At 42.1% G+C, this 26,064-nt stretch overlaps 1 protein-coding gene across 5 annotated transcripts in view; it reads left to right on the top strand.

Moving 5' to 3' along the window:
- Positions 1–26,064, top strand: part of OCA2 (OCA2 melanosomal transmembrane protein) — a 429,791-nt gene that overhangs the window by 307,226 nt on the left and 96,501 nt on the right. For all 5 annotated transcript variants that reach the window (XM_056555890.1, XM_056555889.1, XM_056555886.1 and 2 more), the window contains 2 exons: positions 7,854–7,910; positions 19,829–19,953. In XM_056555890.1, coding sequence (XP_056411865.1) covers positions 7,854–7,910; positions 19,829–19,953 — 182 coding nt within the window. The remainder of the gene's footprint in view (positions 1–7,853; positions 7,911–19,828; positions 19,954–26,064) is intronic.

Here is a 26,064-nt window from a genome sequence, read left to right on the forward strand (position 1 = left end):
TCTGTCTCTAGCGCAGGCCTAGGCAGCAAGGCTTTGGCCTAGTAATTGTCTTGAAAGCTGCGGAGGTCCTACCTCATCCAGTGTCAGCAACCCAAGAGCGATGCTGCTTGCTTGGCAGCACAGGAACAAGAGAGCGATAAAATGGCGCAGCTCCCTTATATGGGCAGGGGCTGGCCGTTTTTGGAATGGTCCATATCAGCTGTCACTCACCGTTACATTGCAAACCATAGAGCTCCGAACCAAGCCACATGACCCGCAGGTCCCGCGACGCGAAACAAGGTAGGAAAATTAAATATACATCTTTACATTTGTATTTACATAAATTCTAATTTACTGAGGGGTGACGAGGGGTTAACTAAGAAAGAGGACCCCCACCGTTCCTAGGGACTCTGACTTTGGGGACCTCACCACAAGGTAACGTATGTAATACGGTACCGGGACACCACAAAATATAGTAACATCTACTATCTACGTGCCTTTTTTTTCTTAGAAAAAGGTGATGTATTACAAAAATGTCTTGCATTAGGGTTGTCTGAGTCTTTTTCAAGTTCTCTAGAATTCAAACTTTAAATTTGAGTTTTAAAACCAACCAAGATATTTTACACTTAATACATTGTATATAATATAATTAAATGCATATTGTTAAAATTTATGAATTACTTGATATTCCTGATCTTTGCATTATGTAAGTTACATTGCACTTTTACTGCCATTGATGCAAAAATAGCATTTGCATTTTCTAACTGCATGTGCACAGAGGTTAAGTCCCCTAGACTGTTCATATTTCTACTGTAATGCTGTTAGTGGAGATCATTGGACTGCAGTTAGGCATGGATTTGCAGCCATAATAATAAACTTAAATACTTTGGATCATTTAGAAAATAATAAAGATTAACCCCAAAAGAAGTCACATTAACTGTGGACTGAACTGGGGTCATTCAACTTTTTGATCCTATGCTGGCTAGATCCAAGCTAAACAGGTGGTGAGAGTGGTGAGAATTTCATTGACCTCATACTCTTTGGTATTAATAAAGTATATTTTAATTTAAGGACCTCATACATTTAACCTTTTGTATTTTGATGCGGAGAATTCTTTTTTTTTTTTTTTTTTTTTGTGTATACCTGATGTCAGTTAAGACTGAGAAAAAACAAAAACAAGTTTACTGTGTCTCTTTTTGTACAAAGCTTAGAATTTCCACTCTTTGGCAATAGACACAGATTGTGGGAGGGGATGGGTGAACAAAAACTCCAAATGAGGCATATCTATGCGCAGAATAATTTAGACATACAGTACAGACCAAAAGTTTGGACACACCTTCTCATTCAGAATTTTCTTTATTTTCATGACTATGAAAATTGTAGATTCACACTGAAGGCATCAAAACTATGAATTAACACATGCGGAATTATATACATAACAAAAAAGTGTGACACAATTGAAAATGTCATATTCTAGGTTCTTCAAAGTAGCCACCTTTTGCTTTGATTACTGCTTTGCACACTCATTCTCTTAATGAGCTTCAAGGGGTAGTCACCTGAAATGGTCTTCCAACAGTCTTGAAGGAGTTCCCAGAGATTCTTAGCACTTGTTGGCCCTTTTGCCTTCATTCTGCGGTCCAGCTCACCCCAAACCATCTCGATTGGGTTCAGGTCCGGTGACTGTGGAGGCCAGGTCATCTGGCGCAGCACCCCATCACTCTCCTCCTTGGTCAAATAGCCCTTACACAGCCTGGAGGTGTGTTTGGGGTCATTGTCCTGTTGAAAAATAAATGATGGTCCAACTAAACGCCAACCGGATGGAATAGCATGCCGCTGCAAGATGCTGTGGTAGCCATTCTGGTTCAGTATGGCTTCAATTTTGAATAAATCCCCAACAGTGTCACCAGCAAAGCACCCCCACACCATCACACCTCCGCCTCCACACCAGCACACCTGTGAAGTCAAAACCATTTCAGGTGACTACCTCTTGAAGCTCAACAAAAGAATGCCAAGAGTGTGCAAAGCAGTAATCAAAGCAAAAGGTGGCTACTTTGAAGAACCTAGAATATGACACATTTTCAGTTGTTTCACACTTTTTTTTTTGTTATGTACATAATTCCACATGTGCTAATTCATAGTTTTGATGCCTTCAGTGTGACTCTACAATTTTCATAGTCATGAAAATAAAGAAAACTATGAATGAGAAGGTGTGTCCAAACTTTTGGTCTGTACTGTATATTGTAAAATATGGCTCCAATAACAAAAATTGCATACATTGTACTCTAAGGCATAATGAAACTGTGTTAAAAACTTCAAGGGCCCCCAATGGTCAGAGAATGTGTCAGGTTAACGCTGTTATTCACTTTCTTGGGGTGGAACGGAATTGTTCTGTATTTTCTTGTGAAACTTTAATAAACTTTACTTTGAAAAAAAAAAAAAAACTTCAAGGGATTGTCTCTGGACAGTGTGAGTCTATTGGGTTTTATCAGTGTTTAATTGGTAGGGTCTGACTGCTGTGACTGATGCCAATTACTGGGCTAGAACAGCAGTGATGCTACTAAAGCATACTACTTTGTCTTCTGTTCACCTGGCTTCTTCTAGAGGCTGTGTGATCAGTGATGCCCCACCTGGAGGCTGTGTGATCAGTGATGCCCCACCTGGAGGCTGTGTGATCAGTGATGCCCCATCTGGAGGCTGCGTGATCAGTGATGCCCCATCTGGAGGCTGCGTGATCAGTGATGCCCCGTCTGGAGGCTGTGTGATCAGTGATGCCACGTCTGGAGGCTGTGTGATCAGCCATACCATGTCTGGAGGCAGCTGATCAATGACGAAGTGTAAAAAATGCTTTTATAGCACAAATGACTTTCATATAGTGAATTCCATGGTAAAGTCCATGGGGGAGATTTATCAAAACCTGTCCAGAGGAAAAGTTGTTGAGTTGCCCATAGCAACCAATCAGATCGCTTCTTTCATTTCTCAGTGGCCTTTTCAAAAATGAAAGAAGCGATCTAGTTGCTATGGTCAACTCAGCAACTTTTCCTCTGGAAAGTTTTAATAACTCTCCCCTCATATGTTTTACATATGTATTATATGCATTACATATCGATAGGTAAGTTCTGTACCATTGTAATGATTATAAAATGTTAAATTCCATTCTTGTGTGCTGCACTGTACTTCACTTGTGGATCTATGGTTTGTATTCTGCTCACAAATCCTTTTGATAGTCCAAAGCAAATCTGCTGCATGGACACAAAGCCTGCAGTAATTGTCTATTAAAGGGGTTATCCATACATGAAAAAGAGCATTTCTTTTTTTCTAAAAACAGCACCACACTTGTCCTCAGTTTGTGTGTAGTATTACCACTTGGTAACCTTAAAGGGGCATTCCAAGCAAAATCATCTTATCCCCTATCCAAAGGACCCCTGCGATCTCCCTGCAGCACCCACATTCTATGCGGGGCTGCGTCTCCAGTTTCAGAAACCTCCGGGTTTCCGGGACTGGGGACGTGACGTCACGCCACACCCCCTCAATTCTTGTCTATGGAGGGGGCGTGACGTCTCGTCCCAAGTCCCGGAAACCCGGAGGTTTCCAAAATTGGAGATGCAGCTCCGCATAGAATGCGAGTGCTGCAGGGAGATCGCGGGGGTCTCAGCAGCAGGCCCCCCACAATCGTACATCTTATCCCCTATCGTTTGGATAGGGGATAAGATGTTTTTGCCCGGAATACCCCTTTAACGAAACTGAGCTGCAATACCACACACAAAATGAGAACATGAGTGGCTCTGTTTATGGAAGAAATAAGCTCTGTTTTTCTAATACTGAAAAACAATTATAAAGGCCTGAACAATTATAAAGGGAGCACTGAAACAACACAATGTAACTCCAAGTCAATCACACTTGTGTGAAATCACACTGTCCACTCAGGAAGCAAAACTGATTAACAAGCAATTTCATATGCTGTTGTGCAAATGGAGCAGACAACAAGTGGAAATTATAAGCAATTAGCAAGACGCCCCCAATAAAGGAGTGGTTCTGCAGGTGATGACCACAGATCACTTCTCAGTCACTATGCTTCTTGGCTGATGTTTTGGTCACTTTTGAATGCTGGCGGTGCTTTCACTCTAGTGGTAGCATGGGTAGGAGTCTACAACCCACACAAGTGGCTCAGGTAGTGCAGCTCATCCAGGATGGCATATTAATGCGAGCTGTGGCCAGAACATTTGCTGTGTCTGTCAGCATAGTGTCCAGAGCATGGAGGCGCTACCAGGAGACAGGCCAGTACATCAGGAGATGTGGAGGAGGCCGTAGGAAGGCAACAAATCAGCAGCAGGACCGTTACCTCTGCCTTTGTGCAAGGTGGAGCAGGAGGAGCACTGCCAGAGCCCTGCAAAATGACCTCCGGAAGGCCACAAATGGGCATGTGTCCACTCAAACGGTCAGAAACAGACTCCATGAGGGTGGTATGAGGGCCCGACGTCCACAGATGAGGGGTGGTGCTTACAGCCCAACACCGTGCAGGACGTTTGGCATTTGCCGCAGAAAAAAAAAGATTGGCAAATTCACCCTGGCACCCTTCACAGATGAAAGCAGGTTCACACTGAGCACATGTGACAGATGTGAAAGAGTCTGGAGATGCCGTTGAGAATGTTCTGCTGCCTGCAACTTCCTCCAGCATGACTGGTTTGGCGGTGAGTCAGTAATGGTGTGGCGTGGCATTTCTTTGGGGGCCGTACAGCCCTCCATGTGCTTACCAGAGGTAGCCTGACTGCCATTAGGTACCGAGATGAGATCCTCAGACCCCTTGTGAAACCATATGCAGGTGTGGTTGGCCCTGAGTTCTTCCTAATGCAAGACAATGCTAGACCTCATGTGGCTGGAGAGTGTCAGTAGTTCCTGCAAGAAGAAGGCATTGATGCTGTGGACTGGCTTGCCCGTTCCCCATCTTTGACATCATGTCTCACTCCATCCACCACAGACTGTCCAGGAGTTGGCGGATGCTTTAGTCCTGGTCTAAGAGGAAATCCCTCAGGAGACCATCTTCCACCTCGTCAGGAGCATGCCCAGGCGTTGTAGGGAGGTCATACGGCAGGTTGAGGTCACACACACTACTGAGCCTCATTTAGACTTGTTTTAAGGACATTACATCAAAGTTGGATCAGCCTGTAGTATGGTTTTCCACTTTGATTTTGAGTGTGACTCCATATCCAGACCTCCATGGGTTGATAAATTTGATTTCCATTGATAATTTTTGTGTGATTTTGTTGTTAGCACATTCAACTATGTAAAGACTAAAGTATTTCATACTATTAGTTCATTCATTCAGATGTAAGATGTGTTATCTTAGTGTTCCCTTTATTCTTTTTTTTTTGAGCAGGTTAGGTAAAATTTCATGCCTGTAACATTATACTTATACATTGTCTGTTTCATAATGGTTTAAAAATGCTTTAACATTTGAAGTTCATAAGGTCACAAAGTTCTATATGAATACACTTAAAACAGATTGCTGGAAATGCTGGCAGATTCAAAGTAGTTACATTTCAGCAGTATGGCATTTTACAAATTTTGTGATATTTTAGAAAAGGGTAAGACGCACTACGATGACACTTCCTATACTAAACAGTAGGAGATAATGTCGCCTCAAATATAGTATAGTAACAGCCTGTTATTTATTGCTGCTATATATTTATCTAGTGGTTTAATTCAAATGGGTTTTAAACCAGAAGGCTCTCAAGTAGGAAAACTTGTGATTATAAAATCATTTCAAAATTTTTGCTTAAATATACTGGTAGTGGCCTGTTTTGTGACAGTAATATAAATTTACTATATTTTAGTAACTTTTTTTGTTCAAGGTTATGACACCTTTTTAAAAGAATATTTTTATATTCTGTGTACTCTTTATAGTACAAAAACTATATTCTACAAATATTTACTTTGTGTTCTCCAGTGTCTGTTATCAATAAAGTCCATCAGAAAAGCATTTGTCGGACAGGCCTCTTATTAGCCATTCTTTCCTCTCCTAAAGAAAGTTCTGTTTATGGCCATATTAATGTTGACCTTTGATCTTGTCATAAATCAGTTCAGAAAAGAGGAGAAAGGCTAAAAGACAATTTCTTCTCTGATGAACTTATTGGTAATTAAAGCTATAGAACACAAACTTAAAGGGGTATTCCAGGATCTGCAGCAGACTCTATTAAGGTCAACGTAATCTGCCATGGATTGTCCACTTCCGACTCACCAATGTGAACGTACCCCTAATGACTGACCAATTATTTTTGTTTTTTCCTCCTTGCCTTCTAATAGCCATAACTTAAATTTTTTCAAGTTTAATTTTTGTAATAATGCTCATTTTAACACAAAATTTATGGGCAGAGAAAAGAAAATATTTGAAGAACTGAATTTGATAACTGAAGAAAAGTGCAACTTTTGGACTGATTTATTTTCAAACTGTACACTTTAGAGTAAAACTATCATGTTGTCTTTATTCTGTAGATCAATACAGTTACAATAATGCCAAATTTAAATAGGTTTCACTTACTTAAAGAAAATAAATATGCCCCATATTTCCTGGTGCTTTGACTGTTATCCGTTACATAAGATGGCTGAGCCTGCACCTACCCATCTCGACAGCCTCCACTGTACAAGTAACTAGCTTTGGAAGACACCCAGGGAGGTACATGGTGACATGTTCTTCATGTTTTGCCATCTCATGTATGGGTTCGCTTTTCACGGTGTCGCTTGACTAGAAAGAGGGGTGGGGTTTCTTATCTTCATAATCGGACACAGCTAGAGAACATGACTGTGTATGTCATTACTGTTAAATTAATATTACTAAATTTAGACTACAGAGACAAACCCTTTAATAAACTACATATAAATATTTATCATCTATTTAGAGTAAATACAGTAAGTGTTTTCCTCTTTCTTTTGTCTCTTTCCTACATTTATATGTAAATTGTGATCTCCAATGTTTTGCATGCTGTTGACTTCATGTATAGGCAGTGTGTATAGTCTGATTGCAATTTTGCTTTATGAGTTGGAGAAACATGTCTTATAAATCACATTCTACATGATTAATAGTCTAATAACAGAACAGTTGTGTGCCAGATGGAAGTGTCACGGTCACTTGAAAGTTAGGTGTTTAGTAATTGTCTTTTTATTTTATTCCCTTCTTTAGTAAGTCTTGTACTTTGTAAAGTGCTGTGAACATTCTGTTTCAAAATTCAAGAAATTTCAGATTTAAACTGAACCCTGGGGGGGATAGGTTGTCACATAATAGAAACACAATGTGGCAAGATATTTAGCAAAATGAGTTAAAATGAGACATGTATGTTACAATTTGACATATAGTATATGCTCAATGACCTATTTGGCACACTCACTAAATACAGTATTATAACTGTATAGGACCACATGGACAGAATTTATAATAGCATCATGTCACCGGCAAATTGGAAAGACCATTTAATGACTGATAAGCCTTAAAAATGTGTGAATGGTAAGAAGAAAGTAAACTTGTATATGTTTGAGATACTATGGAGTGCAAAAGAAAAGTATAAAAGTCAGCCTGGTGGTCATTTGGTTGCTGCAGGACAAGCATCAGAAACCTCCATTGACTACTACTGGCTACAATTTCCCTGCATGATGTATAGGTACTGCTACATGCCAGGCATTTAAATGTATAGTTGAATATTTGATTTGCCAATTCTGCTAGAAAAATATTTTCTTTGTATGTTACTCTGCCTTATAGAGATTTGTGGGGTTAGTCGTTGACGTGTTACATTTTCACCATGATATTCTCTACAGGCAAATGTATAAAACAAAGCATTAGGCAGCTAACTGTTATTGAGCATGAAACCTATTTTTCTCTTCTCCAGATGATATTGGTGGCAGTATTCTCAGAAACTGGGTTTTTTGACTACTGTGCTGTAAAGGTATGTATAAAGTTAGCTCACCATTAATCCTATGGTTGCTAAAAATTTGTCATCTCATATCAATGTACTGTAACTTAAAATGTCAAATGTTAACTCTAGTAAGTGTTGCAGAAACACAGAATAGTGTTGGCATAAAAAAATACACTTGGTCCATCTTGTCTGCCCCTATATTATCTTTCTAGTTTTAGCTTAGAATTGATATATGGTTAATCTAGGCATTGCTAAATCCACTTACTTACTGTGGATTTAATAACTAAATCTGTTGGAAGTTTTTTCCAAGTATCTATGATCAGTAAAATATTAACTCAAACCCCCCCCCCTCCCTTTCCCCGACTAACGTCAGCTTGTGCCCTCTTGTTTATCGGTTTAATTTCTTATTAAAATCTCCTCCCTCCTGAGCCTTATTTAAAGGGGTAGTCCAGTGGTGAAAAACTTATCCCCTATCCCCGACCGCTGGGGCCACCTGCAATCTCTCTGTACGGGGCCCCAGCTCTCCGCCGAGATAGCGGGTGTCGACCCCCGCACGAGGCGGCGGCGGCCGACACGCCCCCTCAATACATCTCTATGGCAGAGCCGGAGATTGCCGAAGGCAGCGCTTCGGCTCTGCCATAGAGTTGTATTGAGGGGGCGTGTCGGCCGCCGCCTCGTGCGGAGGTCGACACGCCCCCTTCCAGCGGCCTGTCGGGGCTCCGTACAGGAGATCGCAGGGGGCCCCAGCGGTCGGACCCCCCGCGATCTGCAACTTATCCCCTATCCTTATGATAGGGGATAAGTTGCTCACCACTGAATTACCACTGGACTACTCCTTTAAAGTGAACCTGTCAGCAGGGAAAACAGGGGTGTAAAACTCAAGGTTGGATAGGACTTGTCATCTGAATTTCATACCTTTATTTCAATAGTATTCTCCGGGAAGTATATCAGCGGGAAGTTTTTGTTAATATGCATATAAGGCTCAAGTGTTCAGGGAGTATTTTCCAGCAGAGCCAGAGCCCTTCTAGAGTCTCTCATGTTCTCCTTATAACAGACTTCCGTCCCCTTGCATTCATTTACCCCATTTGACTGACAGCCTCTGGATGAAGAGGACGTGGGTAAGACTTAGCTGGGCTTTTGCCATGCTTGGGATTGCCCCAGATACATAAGCCAAATTTGAGGATAAACAAAAAAGACTGCCTCGCCAATGGAGAGGGCTATTGAAATTAAAAAGTTAGCATACAGCATACTGCAAATCCTCTGAACTGTCCTGAGATTAAGTCCAATTTGCTTTAATTTATCTATCAACTTTTTATGTAGAACTGTATCAAAGGATTTAAATGTGCACTGTCATTAAAACTAATTTTTGCTATTGCACTCCTTTTAGTAAATAAATCTTTCTAATGTACTTTGTTAAAAAAAATGAAGTTTTATATATTTTTTTGTGTTTAAAAAAGCTGCCACTAGGTGTCTCTCTACATGTCCAGAGCACATTTTCCCCCATCTCTTGCACAGGCTTTGGACTCCTGCTGGTCTGGCAGAAGTCCAAAATCAGGAAATGCAGTCTGGAGTGCTGAGGTGTTTGTGTGTGTGTGTGCAGCCTTAGCCAATAATGGCTAATCTCCCACTGAACTGCTCTTGGCTGTGTGTAACCGAGTGAGGGAGGAAGTTCTCCCCTGTATGGTTTCAGGTGATGTTACACCTGCTGGGTAACGCCACTTCCCAGTCTGTGAATCTGAATGAGACTGAGCAGAAAATACAGAGCAATATCAAAGTAGAAAACTAACAAATAATAAAAATAAGGGCAGGTTTGACAGCAGCAATCTAAAGGGTTATTCACCGGCTGTGGCAGTCGCAGTAGCGGCGACCCCCCCCCCCCCCCAACTGCAGGAAATAGCTGGGGTCCGCTGGGTATGGAGCGGGCTCAAGTCAGGTCTGTCATGGGTCGCGAAGGGGTCAAAAATCTACTAGGGGCAGCAATTTGTCATTGTAAGGCTGGCCCTGTAAGAAGGGTATGATCTGATCTGTAAAGCCATGCTGTTTTAAGTCTAGCAAGGGGAGATTTATCAAAACCAGTGCAGAGAAAAATGGGCCAGTTACCCATAGCAAACAATAACATTAAGAAACACATTGATTGCCATAGATAACTGCTCCACTTTCTCTCTGCACAGGTTTTGATAAATCTCTCCCAAAGAACTTTGGGGTGGACTCAATCTGGACCTATTGTCTAATTTATTGTTAAATGGACAAGCTTCCCTAAGGCCCCTTTCACAGTGCTGTTACTCCCTGTCGAGAACGGCCATTAAAGAAGTCTCTTTTTTTTTTTTTTTTTTGTTTTTTTGTGACTTCTAACTGTCATGGTTACAAATGGGAGAACATAGAGAATCAACCCAGTGTAGGACAGTTCTTTGATCAGTCAGAGGTGGTATATACAGAACATTGCATCTCTTTGAAGGCCAATATGTAAATGTACTTAAGACAGCAACAAAAATGCACAAAATGCCACCTCACTCGGTCTCCAAAAAACGTGTGAAAAACACATCCACCCTGCCGAGAGTGTGCCCATATCAAACTCCAACTCCTATCATAACACCAATGGCATATTCTCCTGCCAATTGTCTAATGGGCTCAATCTCATCATGTGTGCAAAATGCTCAACTGCTCTCTATGTGGGTGAAACAGGACAACCCCTGCACAAAAGGTTTAATCCACACAGATACAACATTAACAATAAGAGGACAGAGACACCAGTGGGAGAACATTTCTGCCAGATTGGACACAGCGTCCATTTATGTTTCTAAATGCTGTGTACGGCAGCAATGGCCGTGATTTCACGTCATGCTCCCTGATGATGCCATGCCCCCTTCATTCATGTCTATGGTAGGGGGTGTGGCAGCCACCATGCCCCCTCCCAGAGACCTGAATAGAGGGGGTGTGGCTGAATAGAGGGGGTGTGGCATGAGGGCACAAGGGTCTTGGCCGGATGTCACCGCCGTCGCACCCAGCGTTTAGAAACAAAAATTTGGAACGCTGCATGCAGCAGGGAGAAGCGGAGTACCCCTTTTAAGTGCGGGCCTCAACAGAGACAGGAAATTCATGTCACATAACCACTTGGTGGACCAGCAAAGTATTACCACCTCTGACACCTCCAGAGGCTTTCTGCAGTATACATTCCATTATACCACCATTGACTGATCAAAGAACTGGGTTGATCTTATCTGCTGCCTATTAGTAAATATGCATGTTGTCAATATATTCAAAAGAGATGCAATGTTCTGTATATTCCACCTCTGACTGATCAAAGAACTTTCCTACACTGGGTTGTATCTATTCCCCCATATATAACCATGCCAGTTAGAATTGTATTAACCCCTTCAGGACCAAGCCCATTTTGGCCTTAAGGACCAGAGCGTTTTTTGCACATCTGACCACTGTCACTTTAAACATTAATAACTCTGGAATGCTTTTAGTTATCATTCGGATTCCGAGATTGTTTTTTCGTGACATATTCTACTTTAACATGGTGGTAAATTTTTGTGGTAACTTGCATCCTTTCCTTGTGAAAAATCCTAAGATTTGATGAAAAATTAGAAAATTTTGCATTTTTCTAACTTTGAAGCTCTCTGCTTGTAAGGAAAATGTATATTACAAATAAAAAAAAATTTTATTCACATATACAATATGTCTACTTTATGTTTGCATCATAAAAGTGACGAGTTTTTACTTTTGGAAGACACCAGAGGGCTTCAAAGTTCAGCAGAAATTTTCCAATTTTTCACAAAATTTTCTAACTCACTATTTTTCAGGGACCAGTTCAGGTTTGAAGTGGATTTGAAGGGTCTTCATATTAGAAATACCCCACAAAAGACCCCATTATAAAAACTGCACCCCCCAAAGTATTCAAAATGACATTCAGTCATCATTTTAACCCTTTAGGTGTTTCACAGGAATAGAAGCAAAGTGAAGGAGAAAATTCACAATCTTCATTTTTTACACTCGCATGTTCTTGTAGACCCAATTTTTGAATTTTTACAAGGGGTAAAAGGATAAAATTTATACTTATATTTGTAGCCCGATTTCTCTCGAGTAAGCACATACCTCATATGTCTATGTAAAGTGTTCGGCGGGCGCAGTAGGGGGCTCAGAAGGGAAAGAGCGACAAGGGGATTTTGGAGAGTACGTTTTTCTGAAATGGTTTTTGGGGGGCATGTTGCATTTAGGAAGCCCCTATGGTGCCAGAACAGCAAAAAAAAAACCACATGGCATACCATTTTGGAAACTAGACCCCTTGAGGAACATAACATGGAATAAAGTGAGCCTTAATACCCCACAGGTGTTTCACGACTTTTGCATATGTAAAAAAAAATTTAATTTTTTTCACTAAAATGTGTGTTTCCCCCCAAATTTCACATTTTTCCAAGGGTTAATAGCAGGAAATACCCCCCAATATTTGTAACCCCTTCTCTTCTGAGTATGGAGGTATCCCATAAGTTGACCTGAAGTGCACTATGGGCGAACTACAATGCTCAGAAGAGAAGGAGTCCTATTTGGCTTTTTGAGAGCAAATTTTACTCGGGGGGCATGTCGCATTTAGGAAGCCCTTATGGTGCCAGAACAGCAAAAAAAAAAAACACATGGCATACCATTTTGGAAACTAGACCCCTTGAGGAATGTAATAAGGAATAAAGTGAGCCTTATTACCCCACAGGTGTTTCACGACTTTTGCATATGTAAAAAAATATATATATTTTCCCACTAAAATGTGTGTTTCCCCCCAAATTTCACATTTTTGCAAGGGTTAATAGCAGGAAATACCCCCCAATATTTGTAACCCCTTCTCTTCTGAGTATGGAGGTACCCCATAAGTTGACCTGAAGTGCACTATGGGTGAACTACAATGCTCAGAAGAGAAGGAGTCATATTTGGCTTTTTGAGAGCAAATTTTGCTCGGGGAGCATATCGCATTTAGGAAGCCCCTCTGGTGCCAGAACAGCAAAAAAAAAACCACATGGCATTCCATTTTGGAAACGAGACCCCTTGAGGAACGTAACAAGGGGTACAGTGAGCATTTGCCCCCCACTGGTGTCTGACAGATCTTTGGAACAGTGGGCTGTACAAGTTTTCATTTTCACGGACCACTGTTCCAAAGATCCGTCAGACACCTGTGGGGGGTAAATTCTCACTGCACCCCTCATTACATTCCGTGAGGGGTGTCGTTTCCGAAATGGGGTCACATGTGGGGTTTTGTTTTTTTTGCGTTTGTCAAAACCGCTGTAACAATCAGCCACCCCTGTGCAAATCACCTCAAATGTACATGGTGCGCTCTCCCTTCTGGGCCTTGTTGTGCACCCCCAGAGCACTTTGCGCTCACATATGGGGTATCTCTGTAGTCGGGAGAAATTGCGTTACAAATTTTGGGGGGCTTTTTTCCCTTTTACCTCTTGTGAAAATGTAAAGTATAGGGCAACATCAGCATGTTAGTGTAAAAAATTAAATTTTTTTACACTAACATTCTGGTGTAGACCCCAACATTTCCTTTTCATGAAGGGTTAAAGAAGAAAAAGCCCCCCAAACCTTGTAACGCAATTTCTCCCGAGTACAGCGATACCCCATATGTGGCCCTAAACTGTTGCCTTGAAATACGACAGGGCTCCAAAGTGAGAGCGCCGTGCGCATTTGAGGCCTAAATTAGGGATTTGCATAGGGGTGGACATAGGGGTATTCTACTCCAGTGATTCCCAAACAGGGTGCCTCCAGCTGTTGCAAAACTCCCAGCATGCGTGGACAGTCAACGGCTGTCCAGCAATACTGGGAGTTGTTGTTTTTCAACAGCTGGAGGCTCTGCTTTGGAAACAGTGGCGTACCGGACGTTCTTATTGGGGGAGGGGGGCTGTGTAGGGGTATGTGTATATGTAGTGTCTTTAACTTTTTATTTTATTTTGTGTTAGTGTAGTGTAGTGTTTTTAGGGTACAGTCACATGGGCGGGGGATTACAGCGAGTTTCCCGGCGCAAAATTTGCTACATCTCAAGATGCGAGAAACCCACTGTAAAAGCCTCGCCCATGTGAATGTACCCTGTACATTCACAGGGGGGGGGGGGGGTGCACCAGCTGTTGCAAAACCACAACTCCCAGCATGCATGGTCTGTTAGTGCATGCTGGGAGTTATAGTTTTGCAACAGCTGGAGGCACACAGGTTAGGAAACACTGAGTTAGAAACAGACAATGTTTCCCAACCAGTGTGTCTCCAGTTGTGGCAAAACTACAACTCCCAGCATGCCCAGACAGCTGAAGGGCATGCTGGGAGTTGTAGTTCGGCAACATCTGAAGGGCCAGATATTGCTGAACTAAAACTCCCAGCATGCCTGGACAGTCAGTGCATACTGGGAGTTGTAGTTTTGCAACAGCTGGAAGAGCACAGATTGGAGACCATTATACAATGGTCTCCAAACTGGGGCCCTCCAGATGTTGCAAAACTACAACTCCCAGCATGCATGGTCTGTTAGTACATGCTGGGAGTTATAGTTTTGCAACAGCTGGAGGCACACAGGTTAGGAAACACTGAGTTAGAAGCAATGTTTCCCAACCAGTGTGTCTCCAGTTGTTGCAAAACTACAACTCCCAGCATGCCCAGACAGCTGAAGGGCATGCTGGGAGTTGTAGTTCGGCAACATCTGAAGGGCCAGATGTTGCTGAACTAAAACTCCCAGCATGCCTGGACAGTCAGTGCATGCTGGGAGTTGTAGTTTTGCAACAGCTGGAAGAGCACAGATTGGAGATCATTATACAATGGTCTCCAAACTGGGGCCCTCCAGATGTTGCAAAACTACAACTCCCAGCATGCCCAGACAGCCAAAGGCTGTCTAGGCATGCTGGGAGTTGTAGTTTTCAGACTCCTAGAAGCAGCAGTGAAGATCTTCACTGCTGCTTCTGAGGACCCTATACTTACCTGCCGGTCCCGTCGCTGCTCGCCCACGTGGCCGGTCCCGCAGTGCTCCTCGGTCCCGCCAGGTAAGTCCGCCGGTCCCCACGTGTTCCCCCACCTATGCCGCGAGCCTCCGCAGCCATCGTCCCCCGTTCTGCCCGACTTCCAGGGGCGGGCAGTGCGGGGGATCTCAACTTTCACCCCAGATCACTGTGATTGGTCCACAGGGACCAATCGCAGTGATCGCTGACCAGGACCATCAATGGATGGTCCTGGGGGTGAAGCAGAAGTTGTCCCCTGCTGGAAACAGCGGGACTTCTGCCAGTTAACCCGTGCGATGCTGCGCATCGCCGGGTTAACTGAATGTCATTTATAAACGCCGGGATGCGCGAACGCACTGCACAACCCGGCGTTTATATATGACATTCTGCGGGAAGGGGTTAAAGAAAGATGTTCTTCACATTCATTTTGTAGCATGCCTGATAACGGGACCAAAGAGTTCTTGAAAGCTAGAAATCTATATCCTCTGTTAGCAAACAAGGGCATCATCACGACTCTACTCGTCTTGCCTGGAGGCGGGCATGTAGTTAATTATAGGTGAAAAGGCTAGAAAGAGTCAAGGTAAGGTGTTGATACTTGTGTAGCTAGATAGCAGAGGAGAGAGGAGTTTTATTTTTTGCTTTTTTTTCTGTGTGTTTAAGGCCCCTTTCACACTTCTGGTATCATCCTGTAAAAAAACTCCGTTATTACTCCCAGCAAAAAGTCCTGAGTACATCCTTTTGCATCAGGCATGTCCGTTTTTACTAATGTCAGTTATTTTTGCCGGCACAAAAGACGGCGCATGTACAAACTTTTGGTCCGGCAAAGTTTTTTGTAAAACCGGACTTTAAAATTTAACATCGAAGTCTATGGGAACCAGATGTTCAAATAAAAAACATCTGCTATCATCCATTATTATCAGTTATTGCATCAGTTTATTATTGTAAAATAACTGCAGTTAAAAAAGCAGAATGATACCTGTAGTGTGAAAGTGGCCTTATATGATTAATCTGACCCTAATTATACAGCCTAGTTGGGGGGGGGGGGATTCAAAGAATTTAGCGCCCCTTTTTTTTGCTTCACTTGTGCTTAAAACGTGGCACACACTATTAGCGCTACAAGTTCAGATATTTAGCACCTGACTAAGTGCCCTGTTTGCCATTTTTTTTAAAGGGGGGTGGTTAGGCGCTTTGTGCTATTGGCACCCTATTTTCAAAGGTTTAGCACCATTTGCTGGTGCACATATTGTTGCACCTAATAACAAGTATACCTGGTGTTAAATGATTTGCCATTTGTGCCATTTGCCCCAATTTAAGAGACCAAACACACTACTGAAAATGAGGCGCAGTTAATACTCTTTGAGGTGCAAAATAAAAAGCCCAAATGACAAGTCTTCTAATATTCCCCCTAGAGTGTTTAAAAGATATACTCTTAAAGGGGTATTCCTGGCAAAAATATCTTATCCCCTATCGAAACATAGGGGATAAGATGTCTGATCGTGGGGGGCCCGCCACTGGAACCCCCCGCCATCTCCCTGCAGCAGCCCGCATTCTATACGTAGCTGCGTTTGCAGTTTCGAAAACCACCGAGCTTCTGAGACGGGGACGTGATGTCACGCCATGCCCCCTCCATTCATGTCTATGGGAGGGGGCATTGCGGCCATTACTTCACGTCCCCGTCTCGGAAGCCCAGCAGTTTCCAAAACTGCAGACGCATATATGCATAGAATGCAGACTGCTGCAGAGAGATGACGGGGGGTCCCAGTGGGAGGCCCCCCGCGATCAGACATCTTATCCCCAATCCTTTCAATGGGGGATAAGATGTTTTTGCTCGGAATACCCCTTTGAGGACAGAAAATACAGAGGAGGATAGGAAAAAGAGAACGATGATCCTTCAACTACAGTGTTGATATTCCTATTCAGTAATCCTCTGTGTTGGTCTGAATAGGGTGGCTGCTCCATAGTAGAAGCACTCCCTCTGAGTGAGCAGAGGTTTTTATTAACCCCTTAAGGACCAAGGACGTACCGGTACGTCCTTGGTCCTGCTCTCCTGATATAACGCTGGGTTACACAGTAACCCCGCATCATATCACGGCGGGCCCGGCGTCATAGTGAAGCCGGGACCCGCCTCTAATAGTGCGCAGCGCCGATCGCGGCGCCGCGCGCTATTAACCCTTTAGCTGTGCGCTCAGAGCTGAGCCACGCGGCTAAAAGCGAAAGTGAAAGTTGCCGGCTAGCTCAGTCGGGCTGTTCGGGATAGCCGCGGCTAATCGCGGCATCCCAAACAGCTGACAGGACAGCGGGAGGGCCCCTACCTGCCTCCTCGCTGTCCGATCGCCGAATGACTGCTCAGTGCCTGAGATCCAGGCATGAGCAGTCATGCGGCAGAATCGTTGATCACTGGTTTCTTATGAGAAACCAGTGATCAATGATGATCAGTGTGTGCAGTGTTATAGGTCCCTAAGGGACCTATAACGCTGGAAAAAAAAAAGTGAATAAAGATCATTTAACTCCTCCCCTATTAAAAGTTTGAATCACCCCCCTTTTCCAATAAAAAAAAAATCACAGTGTAAATAAAAATAAACATATATGGTATCACCGTGTGTGGAAATGTCCGAATTATAAAAATATATCATTAATTAAACCGCTTGGTAAATGGCGTGCGCTCAAAAAATTCCAAAGTCCAAAATAGTGCATTTTTGGTCACTTTTTATATCATTTAAAAATGAATAAAAAGCGATCAATAAGTCCTATCAATGCAAAAATGGTACCGTTAAAAACTTCAGATCACGGCGCAAAAAATGAGCCCTCATACCGCCCCATACACGGAAAAATAAAAAAGTTATAGGGGTCAGAAGATGACAATTTTAAACGTATTAATTTTCCTGCATGTAGTTATGATTTTTTCCAGAAGTCCGAAAAAATCAAACCTATATAAGTAGGGTATCATTTTAATTGTATGGACCTACAGAATAAAGATAAGGTATAATTTTTACCGAAAAATGTACTACGTAGAAACGGAAGCCCCCAAAAGTTACAAAACAGCGTTTTTTTTCCAATTTTGTAGCACAATGATTTTCACCGTAGATTTTTGGGCAAAATGACTGACGTCATTACAAAGTAAAATTGGTGGCGCAAAAAATAAGCCATCATATGGATTTTTAGGTGCAAAATTGAAAGAGTTATGATTTTTTTAAAGGCAAGGAGCAAAAAACGAAAATGCAAAAACGGAAAAAACCCCGGTCCTTAAGGGGTTAAGTAAAATAAGTGAAGTATAAAAGCTGTAAAGAAAATGATAAAGGGTAAATACCTGTTCAAGGAGCTAAAGTAGATCTAATAGTAAGGTGACATATTGAGATGTTAATATCTGTTAGGCTGGGTCCACACTACGTTTTGTCCCATACGGGAGCGCATACGGCAGGAGGGAGCTAAAACCTCGCGCTCCCGTATGTGACCGTATGCGCTCCCGTATGTCATTCATTTCAATGAGCCGACCGGAGTGAAACGTTTGGTCCGGTCGGCTCATTTTTGCGCCGTATGCGCTTTTACAACCGGACCTAAAACCGTGGTTGACCACGGTTTTAGGTCCGGTTGTAAAAGCGCATACGGCGCAAAAATGAGCCGACCGGACCGAACGTTTCACTCCGGTCGGCTCATTGAAGTGAATGGCATACGGGAGCGCATACGGTCACATACGGGAGCGCGAGGTTTTAGCTCCCTCCTGCCGTATGCGCTCCCGTATGGGACAAAACGTAGTGTGGACCCAGCCTTACATGTCTGGGGTTGGGAGGGGGGGGGGGGGTGATAGGTTGAAGGTTTGAATGGATAATATTAATCAACAGTATACAAACACAGGCAGAACAAGCTCCATGCAGATGTTGTCCTTGGCCACATATCAGCCTAGAACTTCAGCCCTGCAAGGCAACAATGCTATTCACTGAGTCACCGTGCACTTACTATTATGTATTCCCAGCATGGTAAGATGGGTTTTGTGAAAGCAATTTAATAGTTACAGCTTTATGTCTTATTAACTCATCCACCCCATTAAATTCAACCTGATGATTTTGAAAACTACCTAAGAGTTTAAATAAAAACATTAAATTTATTGAATTTCTGCCATATACAGTGTATATATATTTATATATATATATATATATATATATATATATATATATATAATATATTACAATGGCTGTATATGGCATTTGTACTTTGACACTTAAAAAAAACAATTGCACGGTCAGTAAGGCCTTAAATAGGCTGGTCACATAGGGGTTAAGATTAGAGCAGGTTTCTAGAAAACGTTGTGTATGGTGCCTTATAGATTGGTAGAAAGCTTTAATAGGGCCATCCAGCAGGTGGGGGAGGCAGAGTAGTTTTAAAGATATGCCTATTGTGTTCGATAACAAAATAAACCTTTACTTACCTCTAGCACCCCCTTAATGCTTCCCGCGGTTCCCACAGATATCATCTACCTGAGCTGCAGCGTGATCAGGCCGGGAAGCACCTGGGCCTTGTGTGTCATACCACAGCTCAGAGATTTGATGGCCGAGGTGGGACACTGCTATGGTCAGCAATTCACTGAGCTGCAATATGAAACCATGCGTTGCAGCTAAGCAAGATGAACACATCAGGGATCAGAGCAGGGCCCCAGAGGCATCGCAGGAGTGCTGGAGGCAAGTAAATATTTATTTTTCTCATTATAAAGTTTTAGTAAAGGTTTTTCAATAATAAAATAGGGTGTGGTGGTGCAAAAAGGAAAAAAGGAGGGGAGGGGGTAAAAGTTTATTTTATATCCCACACAATGGGCATATCTTTAAACACTCCTCCCCCTTCCGCTGGGTAATGCAATTAATTTACTTTCAAATTTAAAGCTTACTTTAAAATTCACTAAATTTATAAAACTTTATTCTAGTTGGGATTTATATGCTGTAATTTGAATGAGACCAGTTTGTATTTATGCACAATTTTTTTTCTCTGCAATAGGCTTATCAGCTGTCAAGAGGAAGAGTGTGGCCTATGATAATAATTCTGTGTCTTATCGCGGCCATTCTCTCTGCATTCTTGGACAATGTCACCACAATGCTGCTTTTTACCCCAGTGACAATAAGGTACTGATGTATTGTCTATATGATATGTATATTTTGGGGGGGGTGGGGGGGGGGAGATTTATCAAAACCTGTCCAGAGGAAAAGTTGACCAGCAACCAATCAGATCGCTTTTTTCATTTTTCAGAGGCCTTGTTAACCTGTTAAGGACCAAGGGTGTACCTGTACGCCCTGAGTCTGCTCCCGTTCTATAACAAGGGGCCACGGCGTGGCCCCACATCATAGCGGGTCAGGCCTGGGCCGGGACCCGTGGCTAATAGTGCGCGGCACTGATCGCGGTGTCGGGTGCTATTAACCCTTTAGATGCGGCGTTCAAAGTTGAACACCGCGTCTAAAGTGAAAGTAAATCATTGCCGGTTAGCTCAGGGGGCTGTTCAGGGTGTCCGTGGCGAAATCGGATTTTTAAGTGGAAAATTAAGAGCTATGATTTTTTAATGGTAAGGAGGAAAAAATGAAAGTGCAAAAACGGAAAAAACCCTGGTCCTTAAGGGGTTAAAAATGGGAAAAAAAAGCAATCTGGTCGCTATGCAAAACTGGTCAACTTTTCCTCTGCACAGGTTTTGATAAATCTACCCCTTTGACCGCCTTTTTAATTTCTCTTTCTGATTTGTGTTTTTTTTTTTTTTTTTTTTTTTAACTGGCTAAAGCTCTAAAAGAACGTAAAAGTAAAGCAAGCCCTTAGAAATACAAAATGACTCAGTTTTGACCTACTTGCAGTCACTTCATACATATACTCTTAGTCAGTATTGTAGCACTGTATGTTATGCCAACCTCAAAAGAGCTGACATTTCCAGCAAATTGCTTAATCAAATGTAAATTCCCTTAAAGCTACCACATATGCTTGCATTGAACCTTTCTTTAAACTTCAAATAAAAGTCCTTTATAATTAAAAAATAATGTGGAATACATTTAAAAGCCATTTATGCTCGAGGACAGCATTGTTAAACATTGGTAACCTTCTACTCCCGTGTAATTGTGGCCACCAGGGATCACTGCAGTTTTACAATATCTAGTGGCTATAATGTTTTATTACTGAGACTTCTTTAGAAGCAGAATACAAACATTTAGCCCTTTTCTCTTTAGGAAGATAAGATCTCTTATTTCGGAAGTTCATAAAACACACAAATTGTGTTGCACGGCCACCAGAGTTTATAGCTCAGAGCTTTTTTGCATACACTGGCATGATGGGTTAAGGGAAATATTCTGTCTTAGTCAGATAATTTCAATCAGTCCAAAAAGTCAGACATCAGTGATAAGCGTTGTCTGAAAACCAAAGCTCCGGGGAAAATATTCAATGCTTTTATTTTGCTTTGTGATACATTCTTTAAAAAACAAATGTCAGAGCAAATTTGCCACAATATCCTGTTATGGATGGATACGTAGTGAAAGCTAATCATTGTCTTTCCTAATGCCAATGTAGAAATGTAATTGCTTGTATTTATATTAATTATGAGAAGTGTGATCCCTCATCACAAAATACAATAGACGGAATAAAGATTTGAGGCTTCTATAGCTACGTCCAGACGATGTACTTTGTATATCAATACTGTAATTGCTTGCAGGAGAAAATCCCCATAGCAAACATATGCTGCTCTGGACAGTTCCTAAAATGGACAGCAGAGGTCAGCAGAGAGCACTGTGGTCATGACATCAGAGGAAATGCATTTCTTTTTATGATTTCTCTTTAGTATACAGCCCCTAAAAAGTACTAGAAGGATTAAGATTTTTTAATAGAAGTGATTTACAAATCTGTTTAACTTTCTGGCACCAGTTGATTAAAAAAATACCCCTTTAACCTCTTTAGGTCCTTAAGGACCGAGGGCATATCCATACGCCCGTGGGAAATCCGGTCCCCACCACTAGCCGGTTGGAGACCGGAGCCGGATGCCTACTGAAATCATTCAGCAGGCACCCCGGTACATAGCCCAGGGGGGTCCTGAGACCCCCCCATGTCGGCGATCGGAGAAAATAGAATGTCAATTCAGACATACGATTTTCTCCAATTCCGGGCTGATCGGGTCTCTGACCCGATTACCTGGAAAATAGGGCTGATCGGGATTGTCAGCAACAGCCCCGATCAGCCTAAGGGATAGGAGTGAGGTCACAGAGCTGCGATCTCCTCCAATCCCCTGCCATTAGTCAGAACGGAGTTCTGACCAATGGCAGCGCAGGACAGGGGGTTGCCATGGCAACCCCCCGTTCTGCCCGCCCCTGGATGTCGAGGGGATCTGGGAAGAAGATGGAGGCCGTACCTGCAGGAGAAGATGCCTGGGGACCCGGGATCTTCGCTGGAGCCTGCTGGATACTTGCTCAGGTAGGGAATCGACGGTGTGGGGGGGGGGGGGGATTGAAAGTTAAAGTAAAACGACCATGCTGGGAGTTGTAGTTTTGCAACATCTGGAGGGTCACAGTTTGGAGACCACTGTTACAGTGGTGCCCAAACGGTAGCCCTCCAGATATTGCCAAACTGCAACTCTCAGCATGCCTGGACTGCCCAGGCATGCTGGGAGTTGTAGTTCTGTAACATCTGTCCCTTCAGATTTAGCAATTTTCATGAAATTTTTTAAAATTGCTGCTCTACTTTGAAGCCCTCTAATTTTTCAAAAAGCAAAAATATGTCCATTTTATGATGCCAACATAAAGTGGACATATTGTATTTGTGAAGAAAAATAAAATGTATTGTGAATATCCATTTTCCTTACAAGTAGAGAGCTTCAAAGTTAGAAAAATGCAAAATTTTCAACATTTTCATGAAACTTTGGAATTTTTCACCAAAAAAGGATGCAAGTAACGCCGAAAATGTACCACCAAAATAAAGTAGAATATGTCACGAAAAAACAATCTCAGAATCAGAATATTCGGTAAAAGCGTTTTCGCATTATTAATTCGTAAAGTGACGGTGGTCAGAATTGCGAAAAAGTGCTCAGTCCTTAAGGTGAAAAAGGGCTGCGTCCTTAAGGGGTTAATGGGTAAATCTTATGGTGCTCAAGGGTCAGGATATTTGTTTAAATCCTCTGGCAATTTCATAATCCGAGAGTTGTTCTAGATTACAGCATTTACAGTATGGGTTTGACTTGACTTTAGTCCCATATGGAAAATCCATACCTCAACCACTGTACTCTCGAGCTACAAAGTGGCGGGGAGAGTAAAACATGTATTCTGCCACCAAAGTATCATCAGAGTTGCGCTTTAAAGTTTTGAGCTGAAATGAGATTAGAATGAAATGGAGTGTGCAATGTAATTTTCTATATTTAACCCCTTAACGACGCAGGACGTAAATGTATGTCCTGGTGACGTGGTACTTAACGCACCAGGACGTACATTTACGTCCTGAGCATAACCGCGGGCATCGGAGCGATGCCGGCATCATGCGCGGCAGGTCCCGGCTGTGGATTGCAGCCAGGGGCCTGCCGGTAATGGCGGACACCCGCGATCCCGCGGATGTCCGCCATTAACCCCTCAGATGCCGTGATCAATACCGATCACGGCATCTGCAGCATCGCGGTCACTTAACAGGATGATCGGATTGCCTGCAGCGCTGCCGCAGCGATGCGATCATCCTGCACGGCAGATGGAGTTCCCCTCACCTGGCTCCGCTGCCTTCCGGGAGTCTTCTGCTCTGATCTGCCTTCCCGCAGACCAGAGCAGAAGATGACCGATAACCCTGATCAGTGCTCTGTCCTATACATAGCACTGAACAGGATTAGTAATCGAGTGATTGCTTTAAATAGTCCCCTATTGGGACTATCAAAGTGTAAAAATAAAAGTAAAAAAAGTAAAAAAAATGTGAAAAACCCCCTCCCCCAATAAAAACGTAAATTGTCCCATTTTCCCTATTTTACCCCCAAAAAGTGTAAAAAAAATAAAATATTTTATATACATATTTGGTATCGCCGCGTGCGTAAATTTCCAAACTATTAAAATAAAATGTAAATGATCCCGTACGGTGAACGGCGTGAATGTAAAAAAAAAAGTCCAAAATAGCTGCTTTTTTAATATTTTATTCCAAAAAAATTTATAAAACATGTCATAAAAGTTTTGTATAAGCAAATATGGTATTAATAAAAAGTAAAGATCACGGCGCAAAAAAATGAGCCCTCATATCACTGCTTATACGGAAAAATGAAAAAGTTATAGGTCTTCAAAATAGGGGGATTTTAAACGTACTAATTTGGTTAAAAAGTTTGCGATTTTTTTTAAGCACAACAGTAATAAAAAAGTTATAATCATGGGTATCATTTTAATCATATTGACAAAGAGAATAAAAAACACATGTAATTTTTACCATAAATTGTACGGCGTGAAAACAAAACCTTCCAAAATTTTCAAAATTGCGGTTTTCTTTTTAATTTCCCCACACAAATAGTATTTTTTTGGTTGCGCCATACATTTTATGATAAAGTGAGTGAGGGCATTACAACGGACAACTGGTCGCGCAAAAAACAAGCCCTCATACTAGTCTGTGGATGAAAATATAAGAGTTATGATTTTTTGAAGGGAAGGAGGAAAAAACGAAAACACAAAAATAAAAAAATTTTAAGGTACAAATGGGCTGAGTCCTTAAGGGGTTAAAATTTTTATAAATTTCCCCTGCATTTGTAGACTATAGCTATATCAGAAGTTAACAGCCTTACCAGGAGTTAGTGAGTTAACTCACTATAGAAATACAGTTTCCTGCATTACATGGTATAGGGAATATGGCCATAGCAGCAGGGAGCGAGGAATGGCAAGTATCATTTTCATAAGTGTCACCTGCGCTACAAGCCTGTTCCAACAGATTAGTGCGGGTGATACTGACAACAGATTCCCCTTTAAGTATTATTAGGAGATCAAGGCTGTAGGCCCATGGCATTTTGAATTATTCACATACTTCTTGGTTCGTTCATAAACTATTTTTGGGTTTCCCATATATTATCCAACTTTGCGTGGATATGATATGCACTTACCTAGTGTGCATCTATGACAAGTACCTTGGGAAAATTTAGTGTTCACCAACCACCATTAGTAAATGATTAATAGTTTTTAACAACTTTTGGGGAGTAATTTTTTTATTCTACTCCATATATTTAAAAAAAAATCAAAAATCCTGCAGTTTTCACTTTGCCCACAGAGCTTAAAGGGGTACTCCATTGCTAAACATCTTATCCCCTATCCATTGGATAAGGGATAAGATGTAAAATCGTGGGGTCCAGCCTCTGGGACCCCCTGCAATCTCTGATGCGGCACCCCGGTCATTTAGTGCACTGAGCAAACTTTGCTCCGTGCCAGATGACGGGTGATCACAGCCGTTGCGCCCCCTCCATTCATGTCTATGGGAGGAGGTGTGAAAGCTGTTCACTGGTGTTCTGGATGTTGTGGTCACTGGCCTGGAGATTGTGGGGTCCAGCTGGACATCTTATCCCTTATCCTTTTCTTAGGAAATAAGATGCTTAGCAGCGGAGTACCCCTTTAATTGCACTGTCCCACTGGGATCCCCATGGGGCCTGTGATTGGGTGTTGTACATTATATATTCAAGATGTACCTGTAATAATTACAAAGTTTTATGCAGATTTGCATCGCTTTTGTAATGTTTTATACTGTCGTGTAGTTAAAACTGTGATGTAAAGGGCACGTATATACACACACACACACACACACACACACACTCAAACACAAAACTAACAACCTTCCAGAAGTGAGAGAGGTGCTAGCTCTGGTCCAGCTTTACTGGTGAGAGTAGGAATAAATTGTCAGTCTTGTGCATCCTCTCCACCTGCAAGGATATGTTGAGAACGAGTACCTTCTCATCACCTATGTGACCATATTGACCTAGATTTTAGCAGACTGTAGCACTTAACCAAAGCCAGGAGTGAATCCCGAAAAAAAAAAAAAAAAAAGGTTTGAAGGAAAGTCTGATACTTCTCCTCTATTTGTCTCCACTATACTGGGTTTAAAAAATTCCCCCAAAAGCTGCATGTGTGAATCCAGCATTTATGCAGTTCAGGCAAAATTGAATGAATTAATGGATGCAGTCAGAAAAATGCAACAATGAGCAGAAATAGAAAAATATAAATGTAAGTGCCATATTACTGTTAAAGGGGTATTCCGGCTTTATACATCTTGTTCCCTATCCA

The sequence above is a fragment of the Hyla sarda genome, chromosome 2 (genome assembly GCF_029499605.1).
Source record: "Hyla sarda isolate aHylSar1 chromosome 2, aHylSar1.hap1, whole genome shotgun sequence".
Classification (NCBI taxonomy): domain Eukaryota; kingdom Metazoa; phylum Chordata; class Amphibia; order Anura; family Hylidae; genus Hyla; species Hyla sarda.